The sequence below is a fragment of the Juglans microcarpa x Juglans regia genome, chromosome 7D (assembly GCF_004785595.1).
Source record: "Juglans microcarpa x Juglans regia isolate MS1-56 chromosome 7D, Jm3101_v1.0, whole genome shotgun sequence".
NCBI lineage: Eukaryota > Viridiplantae > Streptophyta > Magnoliopsida > Fagales > Juglandaceae > Juglans > Juglans microcarpa x Juglans regia.
In genome coordinates, this window is record NC_054606.1 from 23386853 (window position 1) to 23414654 (window position 27802).

The following is a 27802-nucleotide window of genomic DNA, read 5'->3' on the forward strand; positions in this document are numbered from 1 at the left end:
GTAGATCCTGTATATCTTTATTTTCTTCAAATAAATTACGCGGTATTTATACATTCTATGACTGTAAATATCATTTTATAAATTTATTTTTTATAATTCTTTTAGATCAAATCTTTCTTGAATAGAAAAAGAAAATCTAAGCGTCCACCCCAATAATAATGCACGAGTGCCCAAATCAAATTGAGTTCACCAGATTGGAAGGAAGTACATGGTACCAAAGTCAGTAAAAACTAAAAAAAAATGATGAGAAATTTCTCGAGATTCTCAAAGGTGAAAACAAGGATCATAACCCGCACGAGAGTTTGTTCATTGGATGCTCTTATAGATGCTGGGCTCAGCTCAGAGACCCAGGCACAGCAGATCTGACAGCATAATACAATCTGCATTTTTCAAAAAGAAAAGAAAAGAAAAATAAACACACAGTACCCTGCATGCCCTGCTACGATTAATCCCCCTCCCACACTTTTGCATGTGTACTACTCACTCCAAAAGCAAAAGTTGATCATATTCTATCTAAATCCGTCCTGCATGCAGATGTGTCTTTGATATTTGCACTCGAAACTTTGTCTGGTGGCCAAAATCCCAAGAAAATTTTATCTGAATTTAGCATTCCAATTTCCATCGCCATGGGGAAACAGAATATATACGGGGCACCGCGCTTATGCAGACCTTTTCTGGAAGTGATCTTTTTATGGGCAAGAGAACATTGTTTCACATCGTAATGCATGGGGAGGGACATGATTAGCTGTTTAGGGGGCCCTCTGTTTGAAATTTTAAGCCACTAATCGAGTGTAATTAATTCTCTTAAATAAACATTAATGGTCCTGCTGTATGATTACTGATTAGTGGGATTTTATTTATAGGCTGCTCGCTCGATTTTTCTAGACAAGCAGTGATTTAATATGATATCAAAGCAGATGTTATTATTTCGAACATGAACTCTATATTTTTATTTTGGAGAGTGTTAAATATAGAGATTGGGAGTCTTGGATCCTTATGAAAAATGTAAATTTACAATTATTTGTTGAGGAAGGATTATAGAGCAGGACATAATCATTTAGCCTAGCTACCAATTAGTGCAAAGAAGAAAGAATAATGATAGTACGTAAAAGAAGGGTTTACACATAAAAAGAAGGTCTATGCCTTAATTAAACTATATATTCCAGGTTGACTCATGATCAACAAACAAAAGCAGGTATTATTGCAAGCAAAACATGTCACTCACAAACCTCAGATCCACCCATTACATTGCAGTACTCACCAAACTCTCGACCATGTCAGAAAACATATAAAGAGGAATAAATAAACAAAAGGGAAAGTAGGTATAAAATGGCTAAATTTAGTTGGACTAAACCAGCTAAATTTAGTGATTAGTGTACCCTACAATTTGAAACCCAACTAAAACAGTATCAAAGTGGGGGGAAAGCTAACAAATGCTTCCTAAGATGATCATCACCCAAATCAAAATCCCAAGTTCTCACACTATACTTCAACGATCAGATGGAAAAAGCCACGATCGAATTAAAAACTAATATGATAGATGATCCAGATCAAGACCATTTCTTTAAATTAGTGAAATGATCTTTTTTTATATTCTATAAACACACATCGATCAAACCGAAATATCTTGGAGTGCAAAGAAAAAGAAGAGCTCTAAGTCTGGAGGAGCAAAGAATGGAATCGGGGATCTTTGCAAGGAGCAATTCGAAACTACAGCTCTTTGCTTCCTGGGTGCTGGTGGGCATGTTGACATCTCTGGTATTCTGAATCTCTGAGCTTTTGGAGTAGAGCAGCCGCTTGAGGGGACTTCATGATGAACGCCCTGATCAAAATGATCTATGTCGCCGATCTTTGAAAAATCATTGCAGCTTGTGGTCGAAGAGTTCGAAGGCAAACTTCTCGATGCTTCTTCTTGATTGCTCTTGGAGTACTGTACAAGCTGCCGCTTCTTGAAATGCTTTCTTCTTGTCTTTCTTGTTGGCCTTGTTCTTGTTCTTCCAGTTGGAGATGGAGCCATTTGAAACAGATAAAGGGTGATAAAAGCTTAATTCTCTCTCTACCGGATTTGGTAGTACTTGAAGAGCAGTGAAGTAGAACAAATCACAGTCACAGCATGTACTGAATCTGGCAGGAGTGATTAAGGCGCTACTGGAACCTTTTACCAAAGGTTAGATCAGAAGGAAGGTCTCCAAAACACAAACTAACACCAGAAAAAACCCTATTGGCCAGAGTACTTCAAAGCTACTAAATTTGACTGGAAAGTGATAGAAAAAGCTTAGTAACCAATTACAATCCTTTAGAAACTAACACTTTTTTTCTCGGCCTCAAACTACTCCAGGAAAAGAACCCACTAAATAGATAGAGTTACTGCACTTTTGAATTGCCAAAGCGCAGAAGGATCAGGTTTTCTAGTCTAGGAGGCCAGGAGAAGATGAACCCAGAAAAACTTTTATGAGCAATAGCATAACCTAAGAGCATCAGAAGAACTCTACATAAATTAACCTTGATAAAATCATGATCATGACTAGCAGCAATCTTTCCAGAAACCTAAAAAATTAAAGGGAAAAGAGCAACTTACCTCTAGCCTAAAGATTAACCTAAGAAGCAATGAACCTCTTCGATCAGTACAAGGCCTGGGAAACCCTAATTAAACCCTACAAAACTTGAGAACTAGTTATGTCTTATATTTATGAGGGATAATCTGGGCAGGTCTGCCCGCTGCCCTAAGCAATGCCCAGAGCACTGAGAGAGGGAGAGAGGCTAGTTCAAATTTCTATGGATCCTAGGGATTAGGAAGAATAATAATATTATTATAAGTGATTAGGAATAATAATATATTATTGTGGCCAGGGGCGCCTTGCCCGCTGCCCGTGCAAGAATTAGCAGTAATCAAGGTATTTTCCCAACTTTTTTAGCATAAATTCACGTACACTTTTGTGCTAGAACTTATGTATCGCTTAGGGATTGAAAATCCGGTCAGTCTGCCCGGCCTGCTGCCCTCAACAGAGAGAGAGAGATATTTTCTATTTTCTTTTCTTTTTAGGTTTTTTTCACTGCAAGCATATGTAGTACTATATTTGTATCAATAACTCACTCAGAGTGAAATGATTATAAGTGTAACTTTAGTTTATAATTTTAATCAAATAATAATGATTTTGTGACACTAAAATGATTATTTTCTTTTTTTTTTTTTTGGTTGTGGGGGAGGGGGTTAAAATTAGTACTTCACAGATCTTGTATTTTCTTTTCTTTTTTTCTTTTTCTTTTTTGTTGGGACGGAGTCAAGCCGAAAACCTCCATTTTAAAGATTTGAGTGTTATGCCATCAGGCCACACACACATATATATATATATATATATGTATGTTATGCTAAGGAAGTGGAACTACAATTTAATAAGTTATGCTACTTATAAGTTAATTTACAATACTTTTATAGTGTGCAGTTTCTGCATATTCAATTTGAAAAAAAGTTAAGAGTCACCATTAAAAAAATAAGGTACTGTACATTTATTATAAAATCACACTAGTTATAAAAAAAAATTATATATTTTCCGTTTGCTGATGTCATAAGTTTTTTCATTAATACAATGTTTGAATATAATAATAAGTAAGCCTGTGAGTAAAAAAATTTCTAACACAATGGGATCTACCATCACTAACAAACAAAATAAAGCAAAGTTTTAGAAGAAGATCAGAAAATGAATTAAACATTCTTGTGCATTATAGGATTGCATAGGTTAGGAATATTAGTAATTAGGGCAGGTCTGCTGCTGCCCGAGGAAGTGGTTGCCTATATATATATATATAATAATTTTACATACAACTGTAAAATGTGTAAATGCCGTAGAATCACTTTGAAAAAAAGTGAGATCTACTATTAAAAATTTAATTTTTTTCATGTGAATCCCATATTTTATTTATTTTTTTCAAAACGATTACGCAGTGGTTACACAATTTACAGTTACAAATATTTTTTTCATATATCTCCTATATCTTAAAAGCGTCTATCCTCATATGAACAGTATGATAAACAGTAATGAATAGTATTTTCTTTAGACACTTTTTATTCTGCATATACCCCTATGTAACTGACTATTATTACAATTGTGCCCTTTTAGGTCTTCAATTTTACAAAAAAGTATATAAATAGCTTACTATAATTACAAGAATTTCCATTAAAAATCATTTGCCATGTAGTATCTTCCAAGAGTAATTCTACATACAACTGTGAAGTGTGTAAACGTCGCGTAATCTCTTTGAAAAAGAGTGGGGTCTACTATTAAAAAATTAAATTTTTTATGTGGGTCCTATGTTTTATTCAATTTTTTCAAAAAGATTACGCGACGGTTGCACAATTCACAATTGTAAATATATTTTCTCATCTCCTAAAGGTTTTAAACTCTTTTAGTGTATTGACAAAAAATGACCCTGACAGGTTGGCGTGTGTGCAGTATGACATAGTCACATAAGCTCATACGTATATATATACTAGGCAGACACAATTGCTTTTGGAAAATATTAGTCTTCCTGCTGCCTCCCTTTGGATTTTTTTATTTGATAATTAAAGAAATATTTTTTAATGATGTTGTCTATTTTAAAAAAAAAATTTTGAAAAATGTTAAAAAAATGCATGTGAAAAAAAGCAAAAAAAAAAAAATGAAATACACTAGCAAGAGCTCTCAACAAAGTAGCGGTGGCTGTAGAGCCACTTTTTTTTTTTTTTTGAAAATTGCAGCTAGTGAATAGTATGTCATGTTAGGAATAATGCTAGCTATGTTATCATGTATATATTTATGGAGAATAGTCCAAATTAAATTAGAAAAAGCTAGCTAGCTAGCATGTAATTATGTATATCATGTGGTGACGATCAAATCATGCAACTAGCTAGCTAGCATACACGTACTTGGTGAGTGAAACCAAATTATTTATTTAATATTGCATTATTACTTGATCTCTATTTTATATACATTTCTATCATTTTTACCCTGCCCTGTAGATCGCCATTTGCAGCGTCGATTGGTTTATTAATCTGACCTATACTACACGACTCACTAATCTTATTTCTATCTGGCTCTTTTATTGAACAAACAAATTTAGATTTGTTAACTTTTAGTTACTACATACCGTACGACATTATACGCATGCTACCATGCATATATTGAACAATTATATTTGATTGTAACTTTAACATGCATTATTATTATTATTATTATGTTGCTTATAAACTTGATAATATTTATGTAAAAAATTGTGTTTATAAACTTAGTGATTTTAAATATGCAACTCTCATGAACTTGTTAATTGAATGATGATTTTGTATGTTGGCCCATTTATATAAATAATGATGTTTTTAATTAAGTGTTGTTTATAATCTACTTTTAAAGAACTTTGATTTAATTAATGGATTGTTATTATTCTATACTTTTGCAAAGAGATTTTTTTTTTGTATAGATTTTTTTTCCCTCCAACCGGACACTACGTACGAGCTAGCCTCCTTACTAGTATGTATGTATATATATATATATATATATATATGGTTAAGATTCTCATTTATTTATCAAGGATTTCATTTACTCAATAATTAATTATTATTAATATTGTTAATTGTTTGTGTCAGTCAGCCCTTTAATTTCCTGCCAAGAAAATAAAAAAGTTATCCCTATTTCTTAGCTTCGCCTGGTCAGACGTTTTTCTTTCATTTATGCATGCATGGTTTGGCGTGATGATCCCTTTGTTTTTCCACTCTGTCAACCTTTTGTTCCAAAATTGCAGACACTCTTCATGGGATTCCCAAAGGGTTCACTATTTTTGCACGTGGCTGATCTTTCATCGACCACAAGTTGACAAAATGTCACACCATGCATGTTGAAGTGTTTTGTGACTGTGTGATCAGCTTCGCTTGGATAAACATGGGTCAATGCTGTAGCTTCATCACCAAGTTCTTTTTTTTTTTTTTTTTTGTTCTTTTTAATTTGGTTCTTTTCATGTGATTTTTATTTCAAATCATGATCAGACAACAGTATCAGCTCAATAGACCTAAATTTAGATTATTTTTACTTTATTAATAATTTTTTTTAATGGGACTTAACTAGTGATATCGTTTTTGTTATCTAATTAGATAGCTCAATTCTAGATTAGAGGGATAGATCAGACAACATGTGAATGATCCTACAATATTTAATGCTGTATCTATAGAACTATCCAGAAATATTTAATATTGTATCTATCTCTCTTTAATTAAACCAATTATCAGGTTGGTCAAAAATTAAATTAGAGAGAAATATTTCAATTATAAATTTCAGTACCACCTTACTCATAATATATATCATGTGTATATACATAGACATAGAGGTATCCTCCATCGAGTTTTGCTATGTATAAATAAGTTTACATATCAATTTGCATATTAATATTGTTGCTTTTATATTCTAAATTTAAATTAGTACTATTTTCAATAAAATATACTTTATAACCAATCATATTGAATGGATGCGCGTATTAGTGCGTATAATCGCTTACAATTAGATTTTTCCTTCTCCAAAATGGCCTTTCTAGCTAGTCCTTTTGACACCTTCATGTTTTGCTTGTCTCATTGGTTACTTTATATGCCACACATTTATTTATGAAAAATTCTACTCATTCTACTCATCATTCTCATATCACACAAATTTTTCTTTTATTTTTTTCTCTTACCAAATGTATGGTATATGAATGATGAATAGAAGAACTCAATTAGTTTAGGAATAATAAAACAAAAAAATAAAAAAAATAGAAATTATAAATTTGATGTGTAGTGTATGGGGATGATGAGTAGCAAAACTCTTTATTTATTTATGTGTCTAGATCTACAAGACTATGACTTTTAGGACATGTTTAGAGAATGAGATGAGATGATAATTTTTTGAATAGTAGTAAGATGGTTTGTGAATAATAGTAAGATAGTTTGAGTTAAGTATTTTTTGAGTTTTAAGAAATGAGAGATAAAAAGTTGAATAAAAAATATTATAAAGTTAAAATATTGTAATAATATTATTTTTATTTTGAGATTTTAAAAAGTTGAATTATTTTTTATTTTTTATCTAAAAGTTTGAAAAAATTGTAATGATTAATTTAAAAATATTTATATTTAAGTGATGATTGAGTAAGAAATGAGACGGAATGGGAAGAGATGACAAATACATGCCCTTAAATGATGTACTCAGCAGCCCCTGTATATATGTTTGAATGACAAACTAATTACTAACTAGTCTGAGCAGGCTGAAATTGGCACTGAAAGGCTAGCACAAAGTTGACCTTTTAAAATAATGAGAAGCTGCTGCCAAGTACAGCTAGCTGATTTCAACAAAATGATTTTTGAATTGAGGAATATAATAAGTACAACAAAACAGATCTGCTAAACAGCTGAGTCATTTTAAATGAGGAATATTCATGTAAATCCAGCTATCCATAAAGGTCCCTATTCCTTTGAAGGGAAAAATCAACTTGGAGAGGATATATACCCAAAGAAAAAGAATACTTCCCAATTGAACTTGCCACTGGTATAGACAAAAAGAATATAAGCTATCATGTCCAAACAATGGAACTCACCCATCAGTTTCCATGCATTCAAATGGAAGACTGCAAAGTCAGACAATAGGGAAAGGTGGAGATGAGTTGACATAGGTAAAAGGAGTTGCATTGTAAATAAAACTTGAGGTCTAAGAGTATTAGTATTGGTTTCATCAAATTCATTTTTAAAATTTGATGAAAAGTACATGTTTTTCATAAATTCAAAACTTCTTTATCCATAACCACACATTGGATTAGCCATTAGATTCATCAAAATAATAATATAATATTATTTTTTAATAATAATATTTTTAATTTTTTTTCATATTTTACAATTACACTAACCATATATACATTAATATGACCAGAAAATAAAACCACCATACAGTAGTGTTAGTAAAAAAGGTACTCAAAAGAAAAGATGAAAGAATTATATTACACAAATTATATGAAATATAAGAAATATATTTTATAATAAAATAATAGGAATAGAGAATGAATAGTATGTCTTCAAATATAGAGATGAAGATGAAGGTAATGTAGCTCAAAGCTTGAGTTTTGATAGTATACTGAATCCAATGCCAGCATTTTTATCCTCAAATCACCAAATTTTGATAAAAACTCTCTTTTGATGAGACCGATGCTGGTGCTCTAAGCAACCATATGCTCAGGTGAATGGTGCCTCAGAACGATGCTTTTTTGTAAGTATATATCATTCTAAACCTTCACGGCCTAAGTTGATCTAGTAGTGAGGTTCAGTGCCTAGCTTGCTTATTTCTACTGTATTAATGTACTCGCCCTTTATGTTTTCACATTCTCCTGATATTGTCATCTCCCTCAATCATGAAATGCATCTTCAACATCTTATTGTTTTCAACAAGCTAACTAGGTTGAGAGGGGAGGAGTATAAACAAGAACAAAGCCTGCTTTAAAGTTTAACTCCCTGAAAATGCAGTCCATGCATCTATGATTATTGTGCACCCGAAACATAAGTTACGTACAGTACTGCACTAATATTTAGTAGGGGAAGAGTTGGTATTTATATACCTGAATTGGAAGTTAGGTCTGTCGTACGTAGATCTGTTGGCCAACAATATCAAGGAGGAAACAGAAGAGGTTATAGACTTCAGATTTAATTGGAAGAACATGAACATGATCATGGTAAAGAGTTTCTCAGGTTACTGGACCATACTATTGTTATAAATCAAAGAAAGATGGGAGTTATAATAACCAAAACCTGCCCAGAAATCATGACTTTCAGGGTGAAACAACAAAATATTTGAAAAATTATACTAAATCAAATCCATACCAATGAAATAACCTATCACAGTACACGACATTGCAATGCTCCACCGCATATTCTCATGTAGTTTTTTTTTTAGATGCCAAGAATATACAGATAACAATTCAATACTCCTGAACCATGGCGCCCCCTTTCTCTGATATTCTCTGAGAAAAGAAGAAAAAGGTTCCATTTGAGACACCTTAATCCTTTGTAGGATTACAACCTTAGATACGTTTCCACATAGTGCACCAATGTCAATGGGAAAAATACGTTTCCACATCTGGCTCCACTGTAAGTTACCATTTGGGTAGGATAATAGATTAAGAGAAAAGATATTTACAACCGTGAATTGTGCAACTACTACGTAATCACTTTAAAAAAAGTGAATAAAATATGAGATCCGTGTAATCGCCGTGAATTACGCAGTATTTACGTATTTCACGATTGTACGTAGAATTATTCATAGATTAATATAGTCCAATGTCTAACACTCTGCCATCTAGCAGGCTCTCTGGAATATTAGTATCGGTATCTAATACCATTAGGTCCATTAAATATGTAGCCACCAGCCTCACATTCTTTTGGCTCAAAAAATTATCTGCTTCCCCCTGAATTTGACTGGATTTTGTAATCTAAGTACGCAGAGAAGAACATCATCTTCATGTTTTAATTGGAGGAGAGGACCCCGAACATGTTGTCTGGTGCCTCTGGCTCTACCACCAAGGGTTCACTTCTTTTTAGTGTCGAAATCTTTAATAAATTGATCTCAGAACATTATCTTCCCCACAAGATCAATTGTGTCGCTCAACCATTCCTCTCCATTTCCAATCTTGGAAACAGGATAAAAAAAATTTATTCAACACTCAATCAGCACTCTTCATTAAAAAAAAAAAAAAAAAAAAAGAACCCCATCAATTCTGCTGCATCTACATGTTTTGCACCTCAACTTCTCACAACACCCACGAAATATCTATCCCAAATGAATTTAGCGACTGAGTTTGTTACAAAAGCATTCAAAAGTTCACCAATGGCCCAATTCTTCAAAATTCCTAGTTTGGAACAGATACCCTGAGAAGGGGAAAAAAAAAAAGTGTGCAGCAGATACTCACAGAGCAATTTCGTTCAAGAAAATAATAGTAATAGTAATAGTAATGATCCAAACAAATAAATCAGGCCCTGTGTGTACGAGTGAGAGAGTAGAGGGGGAGGAATCTGAACTTGAAGCTGAATCTAAATGCAAGAAAATGGAAGAAAATAATAAATGACGAGGAATTTGAACAAGATAGTGTCTTAATCTGTGTGTAACATGTGTTCGATAATATGCTCCACAGAGAGAACCCACTTGGATTTTTTTCCCTTAATCGCACTCCACAATCTGTGCGTCTTGAGAGCATGAAGAAAATGGGGAATTCCTTGTGCATAGATTGAGATGGGTATCTTGTTAAGGGTGTAGGGAAGGCGACGAGATAAACGATGTCGTTTCTTAATTATATTTTTCACTTTTATTGAAGGGTCGACGTGAGATCCAAACATAACGTGTTGGACTTCCCAATTGTCACACAAATGGAACTGCCTGTAACTCTGAGCCTCCGAGAAGTCCCTCTCACACCCAAACGAAACCACCCAAAGGAATGGAATTCAATCATTAAGCACCGCACGAAGCTGAAAGATGATCTTTCCATTCTCACTACTTATACCCAAATGGCATCTCTGGGCATAGCCGCCGACAGTGACACTTTACCTCTCGTTCTTAAGGCGTGTTCAAGGTTAAATGCCGTCGAGAGTGGCAAGAGCATACACTCCAGTATTCGGGGCACCATTTTGATCCGAGATGTCCGAGTCGGGACCGCTCTGGTTGATTTCTATTGCAAATGCGGGTTGATCGAAGAAGCTCGTAAAGTATTCGACGAAATGGGTGAGAAAGATGTGGTTTCGTGGAACGCGTTGATTTCTGGGTATGTGGGGTGTCGTTATCATGAGGAGGCGATTTTGTTGTTTAGAGAGATGGAAAGGGGGGGCTTCAGACCCAACTCACGTACTGTGGTAGCATTGCTTTTGGCGTGTGAGGAGGTTTTGGAATTGAGACTAGGACAAGAGATGCATGGTTATTGTTTGAGGAATGGACTGCTTGATTTGAATCCCCATGTGGGCACTGCTTTGATTGGGTTTTATCTTAGATTTGATGCTAGAATTTCGCGTCTTGTCTTTGATTTAATGGTTGTGAGGAGCATCGTGAGTTGGAATGCAATGATTAATGGGTATGTTGATGTTGGGGATTATTTGGAAGCTTTAAAGCTTTTCTTGTCGATGCTTATGGATGGAGTTCATTTTGATTCTGTTACAACGTTGGGTTGTATCCAAGCTTGTGCGGAACTTGGATATCTCGGATTGGGTATGCAGATTCACCAAATGGCTATTAAGTTGAAATATGCGAATGATTTGTATGTTATCAATGCACTGCTTACTATGTACAGTGAAAATGGAAGTTTAGATTCAGCCTACAAATTGTTTGGTGGTACCCCTGCTCGTGATGTTGCTTTGTGGAATTCTATGATCTCTGCATATATCAACTTTGGGGATTTTGAGGAAGCCCTAAGTTTGTTTAGCAGTATGAGAACTAAAGGCATTAAAGAAGATGAAAGAACAATTGTTACTATGCTTTCTTCTTGTTCAAAGTTAGCTGATGGCTTGCGAAAGGGTAAAAGTTTGCATGCTCATGCAACCAAGAGCGGGATGAAGATGGATGTTTCTCTAGGAAATGCGTTGCTAAGTATGTATACTGAGCTAAATTGCGTGGGAGCTGTTCAGAAGGTTTTTGCCAAGTTAAGTGATTCAGATATAATCTCATGGAACACATTGATCTTGGCATTGGCGCATAACAAAATGAGGAGTGAAGCATGGAAACTCTTTGGGTTGATGCGAGAATCAGAATTCAAACCTAATCCTTACACGATTATATCTATCCTTGCTACTTGTGATGATGAAACTTGTCTGAATATTGGGCGATCAATTCATGGCTTTGTGGTTAAACATGCTATTGAGATAAACTTATCTTTGAACACTGCTCTTACAGACATGTACATGAAATCTGGTGATGAAGCATCGGCTAGGACTTTATTTGACGGCTGTCCCAAACGAGACTTGATCTCATGGAATGCAATGATCACTGGTTATATTAATGACAACCAAGCTATCAAAGCTCTATACCTCTTTAATCATATGATTTCGGAAGTGGAACCAAACTCTCTTACGATTATGAGTGTTCTCTCATCATGTACAGACCTTGCCAATCTGCCTCAAGGCAAATGCTTGCATGCTTATGTAACTAGAAGGGACTCCTATTTTGGTTTCAATCTGTCTCTTGCAAATGCTTTTATAATGATGTATGCAAGATGTGGTAGCATGCAAAGTGCTAAATATATCTTCGAAACTTTACCAAGGAGAAATAGTATTGCATGGAATGCCATGATAAATGGATATCGTATGCATGGTCGTGGATATGATGCTATTCATTCCTTCTTGCAAATGCTAGAAGATGGTTATACCCCAAATGGAGCAACATTTTTGTCTGTTATATCTGCCTGCAGCCATTCAGGTTTTATAGAGAAGGGATTGGAGCTTTTTCATTCCATGGTGCAGGATTTTAAGATAGAACCTGAGCTTGTTCACTATGGTTGCGTGGTTGATCTGCTTGGTCGTGGAGGCCGCTTAGATGAAGCTAGAGAGTTTATTGAATCAATGCCCATCAAACCAGATGCATCGGTGTGGAGAGCTTTGCTCAGTGCTTGTCGAGTTAATTCTGATATTAAGCTAGCTGAAAACATTTTTGAAAAACTTATTGAGTTAGAACCCATGAATCCAGGGAATTATATTTTGCTATCTAATATCTATGCTGCAGTAGGTCGTTGGTCGGAGGTTAGACACATAAGAACATGGCTCAGAGAGAAGGGTTTAAATAAGCCTCCGGGATTTAGTTGGATTGTTGTTAGAAGTCAGCCCCACTATTTTACTGCCAGCGACGTCTCACACCCTCAATCAGAGAAAATTTATGAAAATTTAAATTCTTTATTGTCCTTGATCAAAGAAAATGGATATGTTCCGGATCTTTGTTTGATTTCACATGGTGAAGGCGAATATGGATGAGTTGTTTCTGCATTTCAGCTGATCAACTCGGGGGGTCCTACATCTACCCCTATTATGATCTCGAGAATCAAAAGGATTTTGATTACTCCTTATTTAGCTCATGTGGCTTTTGATGCAGTTGGGAATTCGGGAATGGAGCAATGTTAGGGACAAACCCTTTTTCATTTTCAGGGTACCCTCATGCAAGGAATATCACTAGAACAGGATAAAGAATGGACAAGAATCTTTTACAGGATTTCTGGTACTTCCTGCAATGTTGTTAAAACAGAAGAAAATCTTGCTAGACTGATATTCTTATTAGCATCAGCCTGGAACCAGGGGAAAGGAGTGAGAAGCAATCCAAGAGGTTGGCTATCCGCCCGTCTAAAATGTATTGGAACAACACTGCATATATGATGGAGCATTGATGGCATCAATTTTTTTCATGCTGTCATTCAACGGAGAACTCAGTAACAAGTGTCATTAGAGCGCTTCATCTCAGAGTTGCAACAAGAGACCAACAAAGGTGCTAAAAAATAAGCAACATGCGTTAATGACATTAGTATTCTGGATTACATGAATGTCATTAGTGATCTATATATATGTATATAATTGTCATACCAGGTTGAGAAGCTTTCAGATGAATCAGAATGGTCAAACGTGTTTTGCAGACTGCTCTATTTTTTCCGAGGCCTCCATTTTCTATAACAAAAAGTTGGTGAAATACAGGATATATAGCGCAAGGACTATACAATCTCGAGGAAAAGCATGGGGTTCCTAACCTTTCTCAAACTCTCTACTTTAAAGTCTCAAATCCATGGATTCTAAGACGATCAATTGGTGAGTGTGAAAGAAATAGCTGTAAGAATAATTTCAATGAGATGATCAAGTTGTTTGTTTGTGTTTCCAAGTTACCTTTATCATCTTTCAGTGCTATATGATAAGAAATTTCTTGTTCTTCATCAAATATATTTATTTAAGTAATCTCTTAATATGAAATGCCTCTAACTATAGCCTTTGTGACTCCCATCCCAACCTTCATACTGTGTTTGTTTAGAGGGAAAAAAAGAGCGAATTTAAGAGCCTCATTAGCATATATGGACTAAAATTGACCACTAACCTGTAAAGTTGTGTATATAACTTGAGCCTTTTTGGTTCTATTGAGCTTTGTCTTGACTTTTGAGCCCTTGATGTTGTGGATTGAAAAGAAGATTAATGAAATATTCAATATTTCTATGATAAAAGCAAATCCTATCTTGTCCCATGATCCCAACCTTTCACCTCAATGTCAATCAATACCTCCAAGCTAAACAGTCAACCCTTTTTCTTGAAAGTTTGAGGGGTATAGAATAATTTTATAAATTAATGTGATTTTATCTGATATATTAGATCTATTTTATAAAAAAATTAATTTTACAATCTGACGAACGACATCAAAGCACATCAAGTTGTGAGATTACTATATAATTTGTTCATGGCTAGAGTATTTTCCTTATTTATTAAACTTATATGCACAGGATCCTATTGGGCTAAAGAATTATCTCTCACATTTTAATACATGTACACTTTTAATTTTAAAACAATTAATAGTATATGAATTATCCAAAATTTTGAAGCCCCGAGAAGTGAGTTTCAGATTTTTATTCCTCCTTGGGCTAAAAGGGGTCCAAAAGTTCAAAAATAAAAATAAAATAAAAAACTCGAAACTCCATCGCTCCGCCTTCTCGCTTCAAATCAAACCTCAAATATCTCTCTCTCTCTCTCTCTCTCTCTCTCTCTCTCTCTCTGTAGCTCCCCTCCTGGGGCTCGCACCATGCCCGCCTCTGCATCGGTTTCGGCCTCGTCGAGCCACCACCGGGCCTCGCCGGACCTGTTGGTTCGGCTGGGCTCCACGGACCCCGAAGTCAAGCTGAGAGCGCTCAGGGAGGTCAAGAACCAGATCATCGGTAATCGCACCAAGAAGCTCTCCTTTCTCAAGCTCGGTGCAGTCCCCGCCGTTGCTGCCGCCCTAGACGCCGCGCAATCCGGACTCCTTATCCAGTCAGCCGCCGCCCTCGGAAGCTTCGCATGCGGATTCGACGCTGGCGTTCGAGCCGTTCTTGATGCCGGCGCCTTCCCCAATCTAATTTCCCTCCTCTCCTATCCCGATGAGAAGGTGATTCCAATTTATTTAATAGAATTTACTCTTCGTGTTTTGTCGGAAACAGATGAAACGGAAAATGCTAGAAAACTTTGGCTTATTTCACGCGATAAACAACGATTGTACGTTGCTTAGCTCGATTGAGGTTTGATTCAGAGGAAAATATCTTGAACTTTATTGTTTATGAGACCCTTTGGTCGCTGATGAAGTGTGAGATTATACTAGCAGATTTTATACTTCCTATTCATTACAATGCTCGTCACGGAAGAAGTTGTATTATGCTTTTAGTTGACAGCGGCCTCTATTTTCTAATCCGTGTCTCACAAGAAATTGGAGGATTCTCTTTCATTCTGACATCATTGTGAATGTGGTTTTATATCTCATGAATTGGGGTAGATATGGGAATGGTAGATGGGTGCGCTTCTGCCATGGTGGTTGGTTTGTCGAGAGACGTTTAAAACTGCATTCCTTGATTTGGTTTCGATTGCCTGTTGATGTGAATGCAGTGGTAGCTGATTGCATTGGGGTTGGTGTGTGGGGGGGGGGGGGGGGGGGGGGGGAGGTAATTTCCAAGGGAACCCTGTTTTTGTAGTAGGGAGCTAATAAATGATGGGAGCTTTATGTATTTAGTGGATTTTTAGCAAGAAATGCACAAGTGGTAAAATAGAAAAAGGTTTATTTATTTTTTTGATAAGTATTAAAATTTTATTTATCGAATGCAATAAGTGAAGTCCATGTACACAGGAAATATACAAAAGATACACCTAATTACATTCTAAGATTAGGAAATGAAAACAAAAACTCATGAATAGTCCCTCCATTAAGTAAAATAGCTGAAACCCATTGAAGCAAGGTAAACATAAAAAATTGCCAGATTTCCTCTGCAGTATGCTCCCTGTTATTAAAACACCGTCATTCATTTCCATCCAAATACACCACATAATGCACAAAGGAATTATCTTCCACGCAGCTGCCACTTGAGAACAACTATGAAGCCTATTCCAACATGCAAGTAGATCCACCACTGTTTTAGGCGTTATCCAAACCAGCCCTGCTCTACTAAACACACCATCCCATAACACCTTAGCCACCTCACAATGTAAGAGTAAATGATTCACCTATTCACCATATTTCTTACACATGAAACACCACTCCATAACAATCATGCCATGCGTTCTCAAATTATCAATTGTCTGAAGCTTCCCAAGAGATGCTGTCCAAATAAAAAATGCTACCTTTGATGGCACATGAGCCCTCCAAATACTCTTCCACGGAAAAGAGAAGTGATGCTGAACAGTCAACGACTTATAGTATGATCTAACAGAAAACTTTTTACACGCTGTAAGCTTCCATGACATTCGATTCCTCTCATTTCCTCCAATATCCAGAGAATACAACAAGCTGAAAAAATCTGCAACCTCTTCAACTTCCCAATCCTGGACAGCTCTAATAAAACTAACATCCCAATGCACAACTCCATTAGATCGGATCAACAAATCTGAAACAGAAGCCTGCTGATTAACAGCCAGTCTAAAAATTGCTGGAAAAACTCTAAAAAGAGCACACTCACCACACCAATCATTGAACCAGAAACCAATTCTTTAACCATCTCCAACCTCGAACTTAACTTGTTTCACAAAAATATCCCACCCCTTTCTAATAAATTTCTAAAGGCTCGCACCATAAGTCCCCTTACTCTCCTTAGAACACCAGCCCCCCCACTCATTCCCATACTTCCAATCAATAACCTCCCTCCACATCAATTCCTCTTCCATACCTCCACAACCACTTTCCCAATGATGCCTTATTAAAACTACTCAAATTACGAACCCCCAAACCTCCATTAACAATTGGACAGCAGAGTCTATTCCAAGTCACTAGATGAAACTTATTTTCCTCTCCCTTACCAGCCCACAAAATGCTCTAAATAACTTCTCAATATGATTTTCCACACCTACCGGTAATGGGAATAATGAAAGAAAGTAAGTGAGAAGATTGGAAATGGTACTTTTGATAAGGGTAATTCTAGCCCCTTTTGATAAGTATAGCCACTTCCAACCCACCATTCTTTTCTCAATCTTCTCTACCACCACATCCCAAATATTCTTGGCCTTGAACGACACCCCCAACAGGAGACCCAGATATTTCATAGGAAGAGAAGCAACTCTACACCCAAAAGTTCCGACAAGCTGTTAATATTATGCACATCCCCCACCGGAACCATCTCCAACTTACCCAAATTCATCTTAAGACCCGAGACAGCTTCAAAACATAAGAATACAGTCCACAAAGCTTGAATCTGATCACCATCAACATCACAAAAGATAAGAGTATCATTAGCAAAGAGTAAATGGGAAATTGAAATAAAACCATTATTTGCATTTCCCACTGAAAAACCGGAAAAAAAACCCCCTCCTACTGCAGCCTCCACCATACGGCTTAAAGCCTCCATAACAATAACAAATAAAAAAGGAGATAATGGATCCCCCTATCTCAAGTCTCTTGAACTCTGAAAGAAACCACTTCCACCCATTCTCAATATTTTTAAAAGACCATGCCACAGAAAAATAACCAACACATTCCTCCACTAACTCAACTACTCTCTTATCCCACATCAACAAAACACCTCCTGAAGCCCCTGAAGAAGCTAAATAGATCCAGCCTACAAAAGAACATCCCCACAAACTACAAATGATACTTCTATCAATAAAACTCAGCTTAGTTTCTTGAAGGCAAACAATATCAATTTTCTAGCTGCGAAGAAGAGATCTAATACGAAGACGCTTATTAACATCATTGGTCCCCCTTACATTCCATGAGAGAATCTTAGGCTTCATTTGATGAAGAAAATGCCCTCCCTTTCAATCTGTTCCTCCCCACACTTCCCTCCTTATTATCATAATTAATAGAACATTGCAGACGTTTTAACTCCCTCTCCTTCTTCACAGCTGACTTCATGGCTGAAGACTGTCCAGCTTCTATAGCAACAAGTAGAGCCTTAAATTGCTCTTCATACCCTTCACAAGATATCCCCATGCAGGCCTGTAACTCCTCCACTTTTTTTAAAACCCAATCTGAAGTTAAGCTGGAAGCAGGCTGAGGGGGAAGAGTACATAAAGGAGTCGGGCTGCCCATCTCTTCCTCAGCACAATCTTCTTCAATTACAACCATCTGTAGATTAGTATCCAACGATTCATTTTCAGACGAACTACCCAACTGTAATACACCAGCCAACTCTTTAGGAAAAATCCCAGGTTCTCTATCAGCCTCTACAACCAACTCCCGTTGACTAATCCCCTCGACTGACAGGAACTGCTTCAACAGACTAGGACACGATTCCATCAGATGAATATCATTACCCGAAGGTTCCAAAAACACTATCGTATTAGGGATTACTTCATTCAACACTTCACAACCAACATTATTCTAGATCATATCATGGATCATTTTCTAAATCTTGACATTCATCATGTTCTTACTTTTGGATTTTGTTTTCTCTTGTTTTGCTTTGTTTTTTTATATCGGTCTTCTGCTTACTTTTTGTGTTCTTGTGTTGCATCACCTTGTGTGGGGAATGTTAAATGGATGATACTAGTCTTTAATGACTGTATTTCATTATTTACTTATCAGTATAAAAAAAAAAAAAAAAAAAATCATTCGTGTATGGAATGTTATATTGACGAAATTTTATGAGCTGGATTTTAGCATGTGTGTGTGGGCGTTAGATTTGAGTGCCCCAACTTCTGATGGCAAGGACATTTGCTGTGAAATTTGTAAATAGTACAGATTTCCACAACATATCTACTGGTGTGTTGTGGAAGAAGCATCCCTCCCAGGATATCATAATTGACTTGGATGCTCCAATTGCCCGCATAATATTGTGCGTGGTTGTTATTTGCTCAAAGTTGGGGGATTTTGCTCTTACGAAGTTTCATGTTTATCAATGCCTAATTTGGCCTGCAACTGTTTTGAGAACATACCTTACACACCTGCATTGGCAATTTGTCTTAGCTCTTAAGGCTTGTACGTATATTCAATGGTGTTAAAGATGAAAGTTTAAAATTTTAAATTTGCTACACTAAAACTTTTTCCCTGCTTGGTTGGTTAGAAAGGAAAGGCAATTGTTGTCTTTGTTCTTCACAAAATCTTCATATTTGTTTAGGATGATTTTTAATCTCTGTCTCTACTCTCTGTTCTATTAGTTTAATATTACATACATAGAACTCTGGTTTTACTCTTGCTATTCTTGCCTTGATTATTTACAAAGTCTGGCCTTATTTTTATGTACCGTGTTTTTTGCAGTGATTGTTTTCCTGCCTGCTTCATTTGAATGTTATTCAGATAGCTTCTCTAAATATTTGTGTGATGTCCTTTCCTTTCCTTCTTGTGTCCTTAATCTTACTTTTCACTGCTTGAACCCTCTCTTTCTAGCTTTCAAATAACTACCTGCTTGACTGAATCTTTTTCCTTTCTGCTTGCTTACTGAACAACTCGAAAACTTTGCTTTGTCTTCAGGTGGTGGATGCTGGTGCGCGTTCCCTTAGAATGATTTATCAATCAAAACTGGCTCCAAAGTATGATTTCCTTCAAGTGGAAAACATGGAATTTTTGCTTTCTCTATTGAGTAGTGAGAATGAAACTGTTACAGGACTTGGTGCAAGTATCATCATACATTCTTGTCAGACAGACATAGAACAAAACACATTATGTCATGCTGGGGTTTTGAAGAAGCTTATTAACCTGCTTGAAGGTTCCTTAAGCCAGAGAGATGCTAGTTTGGAATCTCTAGCCACAATAATGAAGGACAATCCAGAAGCAGCCTCAAAATTTGTCTCTGAAAGTGGAAGAGCTCTGATCTCTGTAATTGACTTAACTAAAGATAGGTATCCACGGACAAGGTTACTGGCAAGCATGTGCTTAATTGTAATAAGGAACACGTCTCCTTGCCATCTGCAAGATATAGGCATTGAGACCAACTTGGTTGACCTTTTACTTGAGCTTCTTGATGATCCTGGTCAAGTTGGAGAGGAAGCTTCCTTTGTTTTTTCTAGTTTAATTACACAAAAGGAGGATCTACAGAAACTAGCCTTCAAGGCCAATGCTCTTGATAAACTTCACAATCAGTTGCTAAATTATTCATCGCATCCCAGGCGTTTCCAAGGAATATTGTTGGTATTGGCCGATCTATGCTCAAACTTGGAGAGCTGCAGGTCTAAATTCCTATCCCTGAAGGTCTGTTGTTCATAAAGGATACACAAACTGGCGCATTTAATTATTGCCAATGATGTTTCTACTCTTTTTTTTTTTTTTTAATTTATACTACTTATTCTTTTACCTGAATGTTGGTGCTTCTGGATTTAGCTTTCATTTTTCTTGGCTTCAGTAGATTTGATAGATTATGCTGTCCTTTTTATTGGCTTCAGGAAAATTTACTTGATTCCAGTTGGCATGAAAACTCAAGCCAATGGTTCAATCATTCTTTAGAAGTTCTTGCTACTGCATGAGCGATGCTTGACTGCCAGAATTGGGTGATAGCCACATTAACATCCTATAATAGTTTAATGTTAATATTGGATGATTTGGGTCTTGTTAACTTGTAATTTGTTTCTTCTATTAGGCTTGTATTCATCTTTTATTTGCTCAAAGTTGCCAATGAGTACATGAGTGCACGAATTGATAAAGACTTCTAACTCTCAGCTAAACAAGTGATGTTGAAGTTTATCTGTGGATGGCCTTTCTTGTTACTTTTCAGCTGCAAGATTTTCCACTAAAGCAACATCTGAGCTACATTTCTTTACCTATGCACTGAAGTGCGAAGAATGGTTTCATAGTATCAAATCGTCTGATGAACTCCCCTCTTTATTTTGGGTGTGGACAAAAACATTTGTTAGGAATGGGAAGAGCACCGATTTTGACCAGTAACAATAACACTTCTTTATTTGAGAAGTGAGTAACTAAAATGGTTGACAATGCTTTTGGAGGAAACTAGGACTTTCATTTATTTATTCGTGTGCGTGTGTTAGCCTCTACTTGGAGCTAATGATTATGTCCTTTTCAGTTTTGTTTCCCATTGTAAAAGGGTTAAAGATTGATTAAATGGGACATTTAGCCATATTAGAGATAATGTAACTGCACTAATATGTTCTCATGTATACAGGCATCGAAGTTGGTGACCAATGCACTAACTAATGATAATGCTGATGTACGTGCTGCAGCTTGCATTTGCTTAAGAAGTGTCTCTCGGTCAATCAAGGTTTGTGCTACTGGTGATAAGTTTATGATACCTAATTTCTGATGGTCACTGTATGGACGTATGCTAATAAAATATCATTCAGAATCTGAGTGCAGGTCATTTTACGAATGAAGTGATTGTTATTCCATTAGTTCGGCTTTTACATGATCCTTGTACTTCAGTTCAGGTATGCAAGCTTATTGCACTGAGGATCATTCTTCTTCAGTTTGTAGGTTTTTCATTTTCAGCTTTAACTGAAGTTTATAACGTTGACACCTTATTATAATCTGCTTATGTACTTTAGTATGGTTGGGAGTGTGGAGAACTTGGTTATTTAAATAAATTTAATGCTTTGAAAGAGTCTCCTCATGATATAATAACCTAGCATATGACTAATAGATTGGAATGTTCGGTTGCATTTTATATCCTCATTAATGTATTTTGTATGTTCTCTTGAAGTATCCCTTTTCATCCATCTTTATTCGTCATTGTGTACATTTGCATGCTACATGATAGGGAGCTTACACATTACAACTTGCCCTGCTTGGCTGCACTTGGGAAGATCCTTTAAACAACTTGTGAAAGAGACGTGTGATGGTAATTGAGTGGTGTTGTATTTGCAAGAAGGATGGGGAATCTGTGAGTTGGGCTTACATTTTGTGAAAAAAATTATTGGATGTATCTTGTTATGCAAATGAACGAACGAGACTGATTGAGATGAATAAATGAATAGATATACATCCAGTGATTTTTTCACTGGATGTAAGCTGAATTTTTTTTTTTGACAAGTAAAATGAAAATTTTATTGATACGAATGAAGTAGGCAAAGCCCATATACACAGGAAGTATACAAAAGAACACCTAAATACAGTCTAGGAACCAGAAATTAAAAACAGAAAATCATGAACACTAGTTCCATTAAGCACAATGGCTAAAAACCAGAGTAATAAGGTGTGCACAAAAAAGTTCCAAGGCTCCCTATCTTCAAAGCACCGATCATTCATTTCCATCCAAATACACCACATAATGCACAAAGGAATCATCCTCCAAACTGCAGCCACTTGGGAACAGCCTTGGATATGCTTCCAGCAAGATATTAAATCCACCACTCTCAAAGGCATAACCCAAGCTGCACCAATTCTTCTAAAGATCTCACCCCACAACACTTTTGCCACCTCACAATGCAGTAATAAATGATCCATTGATTCCCCATTCTTCTTTCACAATGCAAATAATAAATGATCCACTGAACTTAGGAATCTATAGTTCTTCTACTCTACACTATGAGGAAACTATTGCACTATTGCAAGCTGTTTTCAGTTTAAATTGGCTTAGTTGGGTGATACTTTATATTGGGTGGTAGAATTTTTAGCTTGCTGGGAGGGGCGGGCTGGTAAGCATTGTAGTGAGACCTTGTGGACAATAATCATTTGTTTGACATGGTGCGTATGGAAGAAAACAAGTGAGTGACGCTTAAATGAAAATACAAGGACCCTCGAGGAACTCAAGATTTTCTTTTTTAATGCACTGCACCATTGAGTGTTAGCTGCTGTCTTTCTAGTCTGAGTTTACAGGATTTTCTGGCTCTTTTTTCTTTCTCAAACTTGGAGCTTTTGATGTGTATAATTTATGGTTGTTGGTAAATTATTACTTATAAAAAAAAATAGTTGGTAAATTATCTTAGTTATAAAACCTAATGAAGCCAACCAACTCCCTCTAGGTATAAGGGATGGTTCTTATTCTGTTTAAATATAATTTATTTTAAGTTTATGATGTAGTGTTTTCACATGGCTATTGAACCCATTATACATTTAGAACTTGACTTATAGCTTTATCTGCTAGTTGTGTATAATTTTGGATTTACTCAAATTTACATGACCTTTTTTCTGTTTCCTTACAATTCAAATTATTTAATTGTTGCATAAATTGGCATTATTTTATTCCATATCCAGCTTTCCTTTATTCTCAATTGGTTGCGACACCAAAGAACCGAAAGTGGTCATAAGCTCCGCATACTGGCAAAATGGAGTAAAAGTAGCTTTCATATAATGCAATCCTATGTTTGGCTGTAATCTTCAGTTTGTGAGTTGTATATACCATGTCTAACAATATGATGGAAAAGAGTGAGTTATGTATCCAAAAAAGTGAAGAAAAAGCGAGTTGCAAATGTTTCATGCATGAGAGTGTCAACTTGTTCAGTTCATAGACCTGGATGATGGATGGTTGAGTGTATCGATCTTCCCGTAGTATTTGTTGCTTCATCTTAATGGTGTAATAAATAGTTATGAAAACGATTTTGTAACAAAGCAACAAAGTTATCATGTGCAACTGTGACTTGTAAAGCCTCTTTTTGGTCATACTTGGTTGGTAGCATCTACGATGTTGGGAGTATTTTGATGATATAATTTTTTAAGCTTATTTTGTTATGAATCTGGGTGTTCGAAAGGCAGGGTAAAATTCCTCTAGTTTCTAGATGCAAAATCACAGGTTTCTTATGCTATTTGCTGGTATTCAAATAAGAAAACCTATAGAGAGGGATTACCATCTGCGAAGCAAAAATCCTTTTCAATTTTATGTCTTATCTAATATAAAGTTGGTCTCCACTTATAAAAAAGAAAATCTTATTCTCTTGAACAGATGTGACCTTATAAATTATGAATTTGCAATTGTTGCTAAGCAAATCTCTCTTTGATGCTCTACTTTTTAGGTTGCAGCTCTTGGTGCTATTGGCAACATTGTGGTTGATTTTACGACACATAAGTCTACATTCGTAAAATGTGGAGGTCTAAAACTGCTTGTGCAATTATCAAAGTCAATGGATCCGACGATGAGGTTAAAGGCTTTGTGGGCTTTGAAGAACTTGACGTTCCTTGCAGACAACACATGTAAAGAAGAAATTCTTTTGGAGCTCACCACACCGTTATTATCAAGCCTTATCTGTGGTAATGATTGGACACCCATCATAACAGTTTATTTTATTTTTTGTTCTTACTATGGTGATAATACCAATAAAAAAATTCTGGTGGTAATAGCAGCTTCATTTCATTTACAATGCAGACCCCGAGGCTTCTGTTCAAGTCCAAGCTCTGGCCCTAGTTCGCAATCTTGTGGATGGATGCATAAATTCAGTTGAGTATGCGTTTGCTGAAAATGATATTATATTAGATGCTATTGGAAGGCAGTTGCAGAGTGCTTCAAAAGCCGAAATTGGGATACAGGTTAGAACTCTTATTGTAGGAAGGCCTGAGAAGTAACGCGTTGAACTAGTAAATTTGAACTATTAAGAGGATCATGTTGATTTGATCGTGGCTTTATGACTTGTCATTGTATTAATTTAAATTGTGAATGTGATATCTAATTGCTGATGTTTATAGCATTACTTATGTGGAAATTTGTGGTAACTTGCTTTAGTTGGGGGCTTTAGTATTTCAAATTTTGTGTTTGGCTCATTGCTGTTGAAATCTTGTGAGCTAGTGGTTTAACAGATGTCTTATGGCATTGATGGTCTAGGAAGTTGAAGAAAAATTAGTTGCTTTTGCCTTGGAAGTGGCTGGAGATCTTTGGTTGATCCTGATCTGTTCTGATTTAGAATATACTGAATGAAATACCAATGTATACCTGGTCATGATGTGAAGTGTTGTCATGCCATATGTCCTTCCATAAAATGATGGTATACTGAATTTAGTGCATCTGAAATTTATTCCTTTTTTTTTTTTTTTTAACAATTTCCTTAAGTGAAAAGCCTTGCTGTAAATATTACACAAATTTGGGAAAAACGGAAAGAGAATCCCGTTTTATTGTGATTATCCTTTAGAAACATTGCTACTCTTTAACATAATGAATGTACTTGGAGATGATTTTCCGTTTTACAAAAATATTTAAATATGTAAATCCTAGATCTTTGTAAATAAAGAAATGACTTACAAGTTAATTCTTTGTTTAGTATCAAGAAACTTTACAGATCCATTATATATGATAAGTATGCTTTCTAATTTTTCCATTTAAAAATTTTAATGTGTAATGAAATGGAAAGAAGGGTTTTAGAATCCCATGAAGCAGTTATAATAGGTTCTCAACACAATTTAGCATCCATGCCTTTTCATAGCTAGCCTGTGTAATATAGTTTCAACATTGATACTCAAGGGATTTAATGGGCACGGGTAACATGCCATGCATAGAAGTTACATTTACCACTATAATAACAAGATTTATATTGCCAACTAATATTGGAGGGTTTTAGTAAGTATAATCATTATCATAGCTCCCCCCAAATCCTTTTCATGCAGGGAATGTATGTGCTCGGCAATATTGCAAGTGGGAATGAGTTTCATAAGGATGCGGTGATGCACCAACTCGTTCCCCAAGTGAATGATGGGGACTGTTCTTTTATAGTCAAGTTTTTACAAAGTAATGACAGCCAGTTACGTACAGCAGCCATATGGGCCATAATAAATCTCACTTTTCCATCAAGTCCAGGTGCATCAAGTCGGGTTATAAAATTACGCAATGCTGGCATAGTTTCTCAAATAAAGACAATGGTCAATGATCCCTCTGTAGATGTAAAGGTTGGTCACTTTATAATTCAAATCAGATGATTTTTGTTGGCTTTTTTTTTTTTTTTTTTTTAATCTGCGAAATAATATCTCATTCCTCATTTGGCACAGCTCCGTGTAAGAACTGCACTTGGGCAATTTATGGCTTTTAGTGACGGCTCAGCATGATGTCTTTTTTCATTTTTCCCCCATTCCTTGAACCCCAAGCAAAGAGAAGGAATATTGATGCAGTTTGGTTTTTCACCTTCTCTGTAAGATATATCTAGCCTTCTGTCGGTGGCCTGGAAAAAAAGGGTATGTTTCATAAGGTCAAAGTAACTTTATTTTTAGATTTGAAATAATCTACTATTGTAGCATTTGAAATGAGTATTTTGTAGCTCATTAATTTTGGAAAAAAATTATCTGTGTTACTTCCAGCTTGTGGTTACAAATTTGTTTGTTAGATTCATCTTTCTTCTCATTTTCTAGCATGTGATATTTACCAGATCACTATAATTCTGTTAGAGTGTTATCTTTTAGAATGATGGCTGGCATTAGTTGCCATTAGTAGTTAATTTGCTTTGAAGTAGCTTCAAAAGATTGAATTGGAGTCTAATGAGTAGCATTGGTGCTTCCATTTTTATGTTTTTTGCAGGTGTGACACATTGCTTTCAGTTTTTTTTCCAGTTAAAGCAGTGTGAGAGCTTACTCATTTTGTAGGTACTCCTGAGCAAATAATTTAATAGAAAATCTCATTTCTGTGATTTTTGGATCAAATTATTCATTTTGTTTTATGGTCTTGAGAAGAGTGTACGTACAATCTGACTCCTACATATTGCCAGTCATGTTGGACCATCGATCAGTCTCATTACTACTGTTATCATTTATCACATGCACGGATGTATTAGAATGTAAAAAAATATTTGCTTTTTTTTTTTTTTTTTAATGGTTCTGTGGAAGCAGTATTATGGGGGTGCGAAATATGGATGGGGTGATGGTGTTCTGCAATTGCGGCAGGGTTACTTGCACCGCAGACACGAAGACTAGACTAGTTTCGCTGAACACTCTTATGCTTGGGGGGAAGAAGAATCAGGAAGATTTTTCATTGATCAGAAAATGTACTTTGAATAAATCGTTGGTTGATATATTTAGACAAGATCCAACTGCCTTACACAAGGTCATTGGTGGCACCTATTGGGGCTTTTGTTATTCTCTTGTTGGTTGATGAGGCTTTCTAAAGCCAATGTTTATTTTTTACTTTTTCTTCTTGTATTTTGTTTCTGGTGCAAGATTATGGTTGTTAACATGAATGAAGGCGGGTTGGGTGCAGAGCTATTGTGTCTTATGTGCTCACATGAATGAATATTTACATCAGCCTTGTGATATTAAATTCAATTCACGATACACTGAATTGACCAGGGGTGTCGAACTGGACCAGATTTTTTCCGGTCCGGTCTGAAACCCAGAATCCAGATGCATCTGGGAGGGTAAGATAAATTTGGATATGTAACCGGAACCCTTTTTTTTTTTTTTTTTCATCCAAAACTAGAGGAACAAAGTTTCTGCTTCCGATCCAATTAATACAATCCAGAATGAAAATCAAATGTTTAGAGTAATACCCAGAAGAGAAAAGGTACCAAACCTTGAAGGAACAGATCTTTCATTCGAAAAAAAAAAGTGAAAACAAAAAGAATTCAAGAAAACCATCAAAATTTGCTTTTCTTAGCGTAAGAGTACCAACAATGAACATTATCTCTTCCAGAAGAAGTGGGTAAAATTGATGATCAACAATAATTTATTTTGTAAATTAATATTTTACATTGTGATGTAACAACAATATTACTCATTTTGCATTGTTATTTATTTTATTTTAAAAAAAACTTTTAAAGTGTTAAAGTTATTTTTTTAAAAATCTGGATAATTTAAACATGATATCATAATTA

General features: G+C 35.7%; 3 protein-coding genes across 4 annotated transcripts; 2 read left to right on the forward strand and 1 right to left on the reverse strand.

The window, feature by feature from the left end:
• Positions 1–1612: 1612 nt before the first annotated feature.
• Positions 1613–2017, reverse strand: LOC121238221 (cyclin-dependent protein kinase inhibitor SMR9-like). The gene has a single exon (XM_041135052.1). It carries the CDS (start codon positions 2015–2017, stop codon positions 1613–1615), a length of 405 nt encoding a protein of 134 aa, XP_040990986.1.
• Positions 2018–10048: 8031 nt separating this feature from the next.
• LOC121238840 (putative pentatricopeptide repeat-containing protein At5g59200, chloroplastic) lies at positions 10049–13600 on the forward strand. Its single transcript, XM_041135893.1, has one exon. It carries the CDS (start codon positions 10397–10399, stop codon positions 12974–12976), a length of 2580 nt encoding a protein of 859 aa, XP_040991827.1. The 5' UTR covers positions 10049–10396; the 3' UTR covers positions 12977–13600.
• Positions 13601–13662: 62 nt separating this feature from the next.
• LOC121238841 (armadillo repeat-containing protein 8) lies at positions 13663–27049 on the forward strand. 2 transcript variants are annotated; one of them, XM_041135895.1, is made up of 9 exons: positions 13663–13795; positions 19611–20327; positions 21253–21348; positions 21431–21514; positions 24035–24269; positions 24385–24545; positions 25614–25892; positions 25992–26174; positions 26515–27049. In XM_041135895.1, the coding sequence occupies exons 2-8, from the start codon at positions 19641–19643 to the stop codon at positions 26046–26048; spliced, it is 1599 nt and encodes a 532-aa protein (XP_040991829.1). In that variant the 5' UTR covers positions 13663–13795; positions 19611–19640; the 3' UTR covers positions 26049–26174; positions 26515–27049. The 2 variants fall into 2 exon arrangements, with proteins under 2 accessions (XP_040991829.1, XP_040991828.1); XM_041135894.1 differs by lacking the exon at positions 13663–13795 and adding an exon at positions 14596–15110.
• Positions 27050–27802: the final 753 nt, after the last annotated feature.

Excerpts from the sequence above, each read along its gene's own strand:
- LOC121238221 (XM_041135052.1), bottom strand. The coding sequence starts at position 2,017 with ATGGCTCCATCTCCAACTGGAAGAACAAGAACAAGGCCAACAAGAAAG.
- LOC121238840 (XM_041135893.1), top strand. The coding sequence starts at position 10,397 with ATGGAACTGCCTGTAACTCTGAGCCTCCGAGAAGTCCCTCTCACACCC.
- LOC121238841 (XM_041135894.1), top strand. The coding sequence starts at position 14,769 with ATGCCCGCCTCTGCATCGGTTTCGGCCTCGTCGAGCCACCACCGGGCC. Across the intron at positions 20,328-21,252 it reads CTAAATTCCTATCCCTGAAG|GCATCGAAGTTGGTGACCAA; the intron begins GTCTGTTGTTCA and ends TCATGTATACAG. Across the intron at positions 21,515-24,034 it reads ATCCTTGTACTTCAGTTCAG|GTTGCAGCTCTTGGTGCTAT; the intron begins GTATGCAAGCTT and ends TCTACTTTTTAG.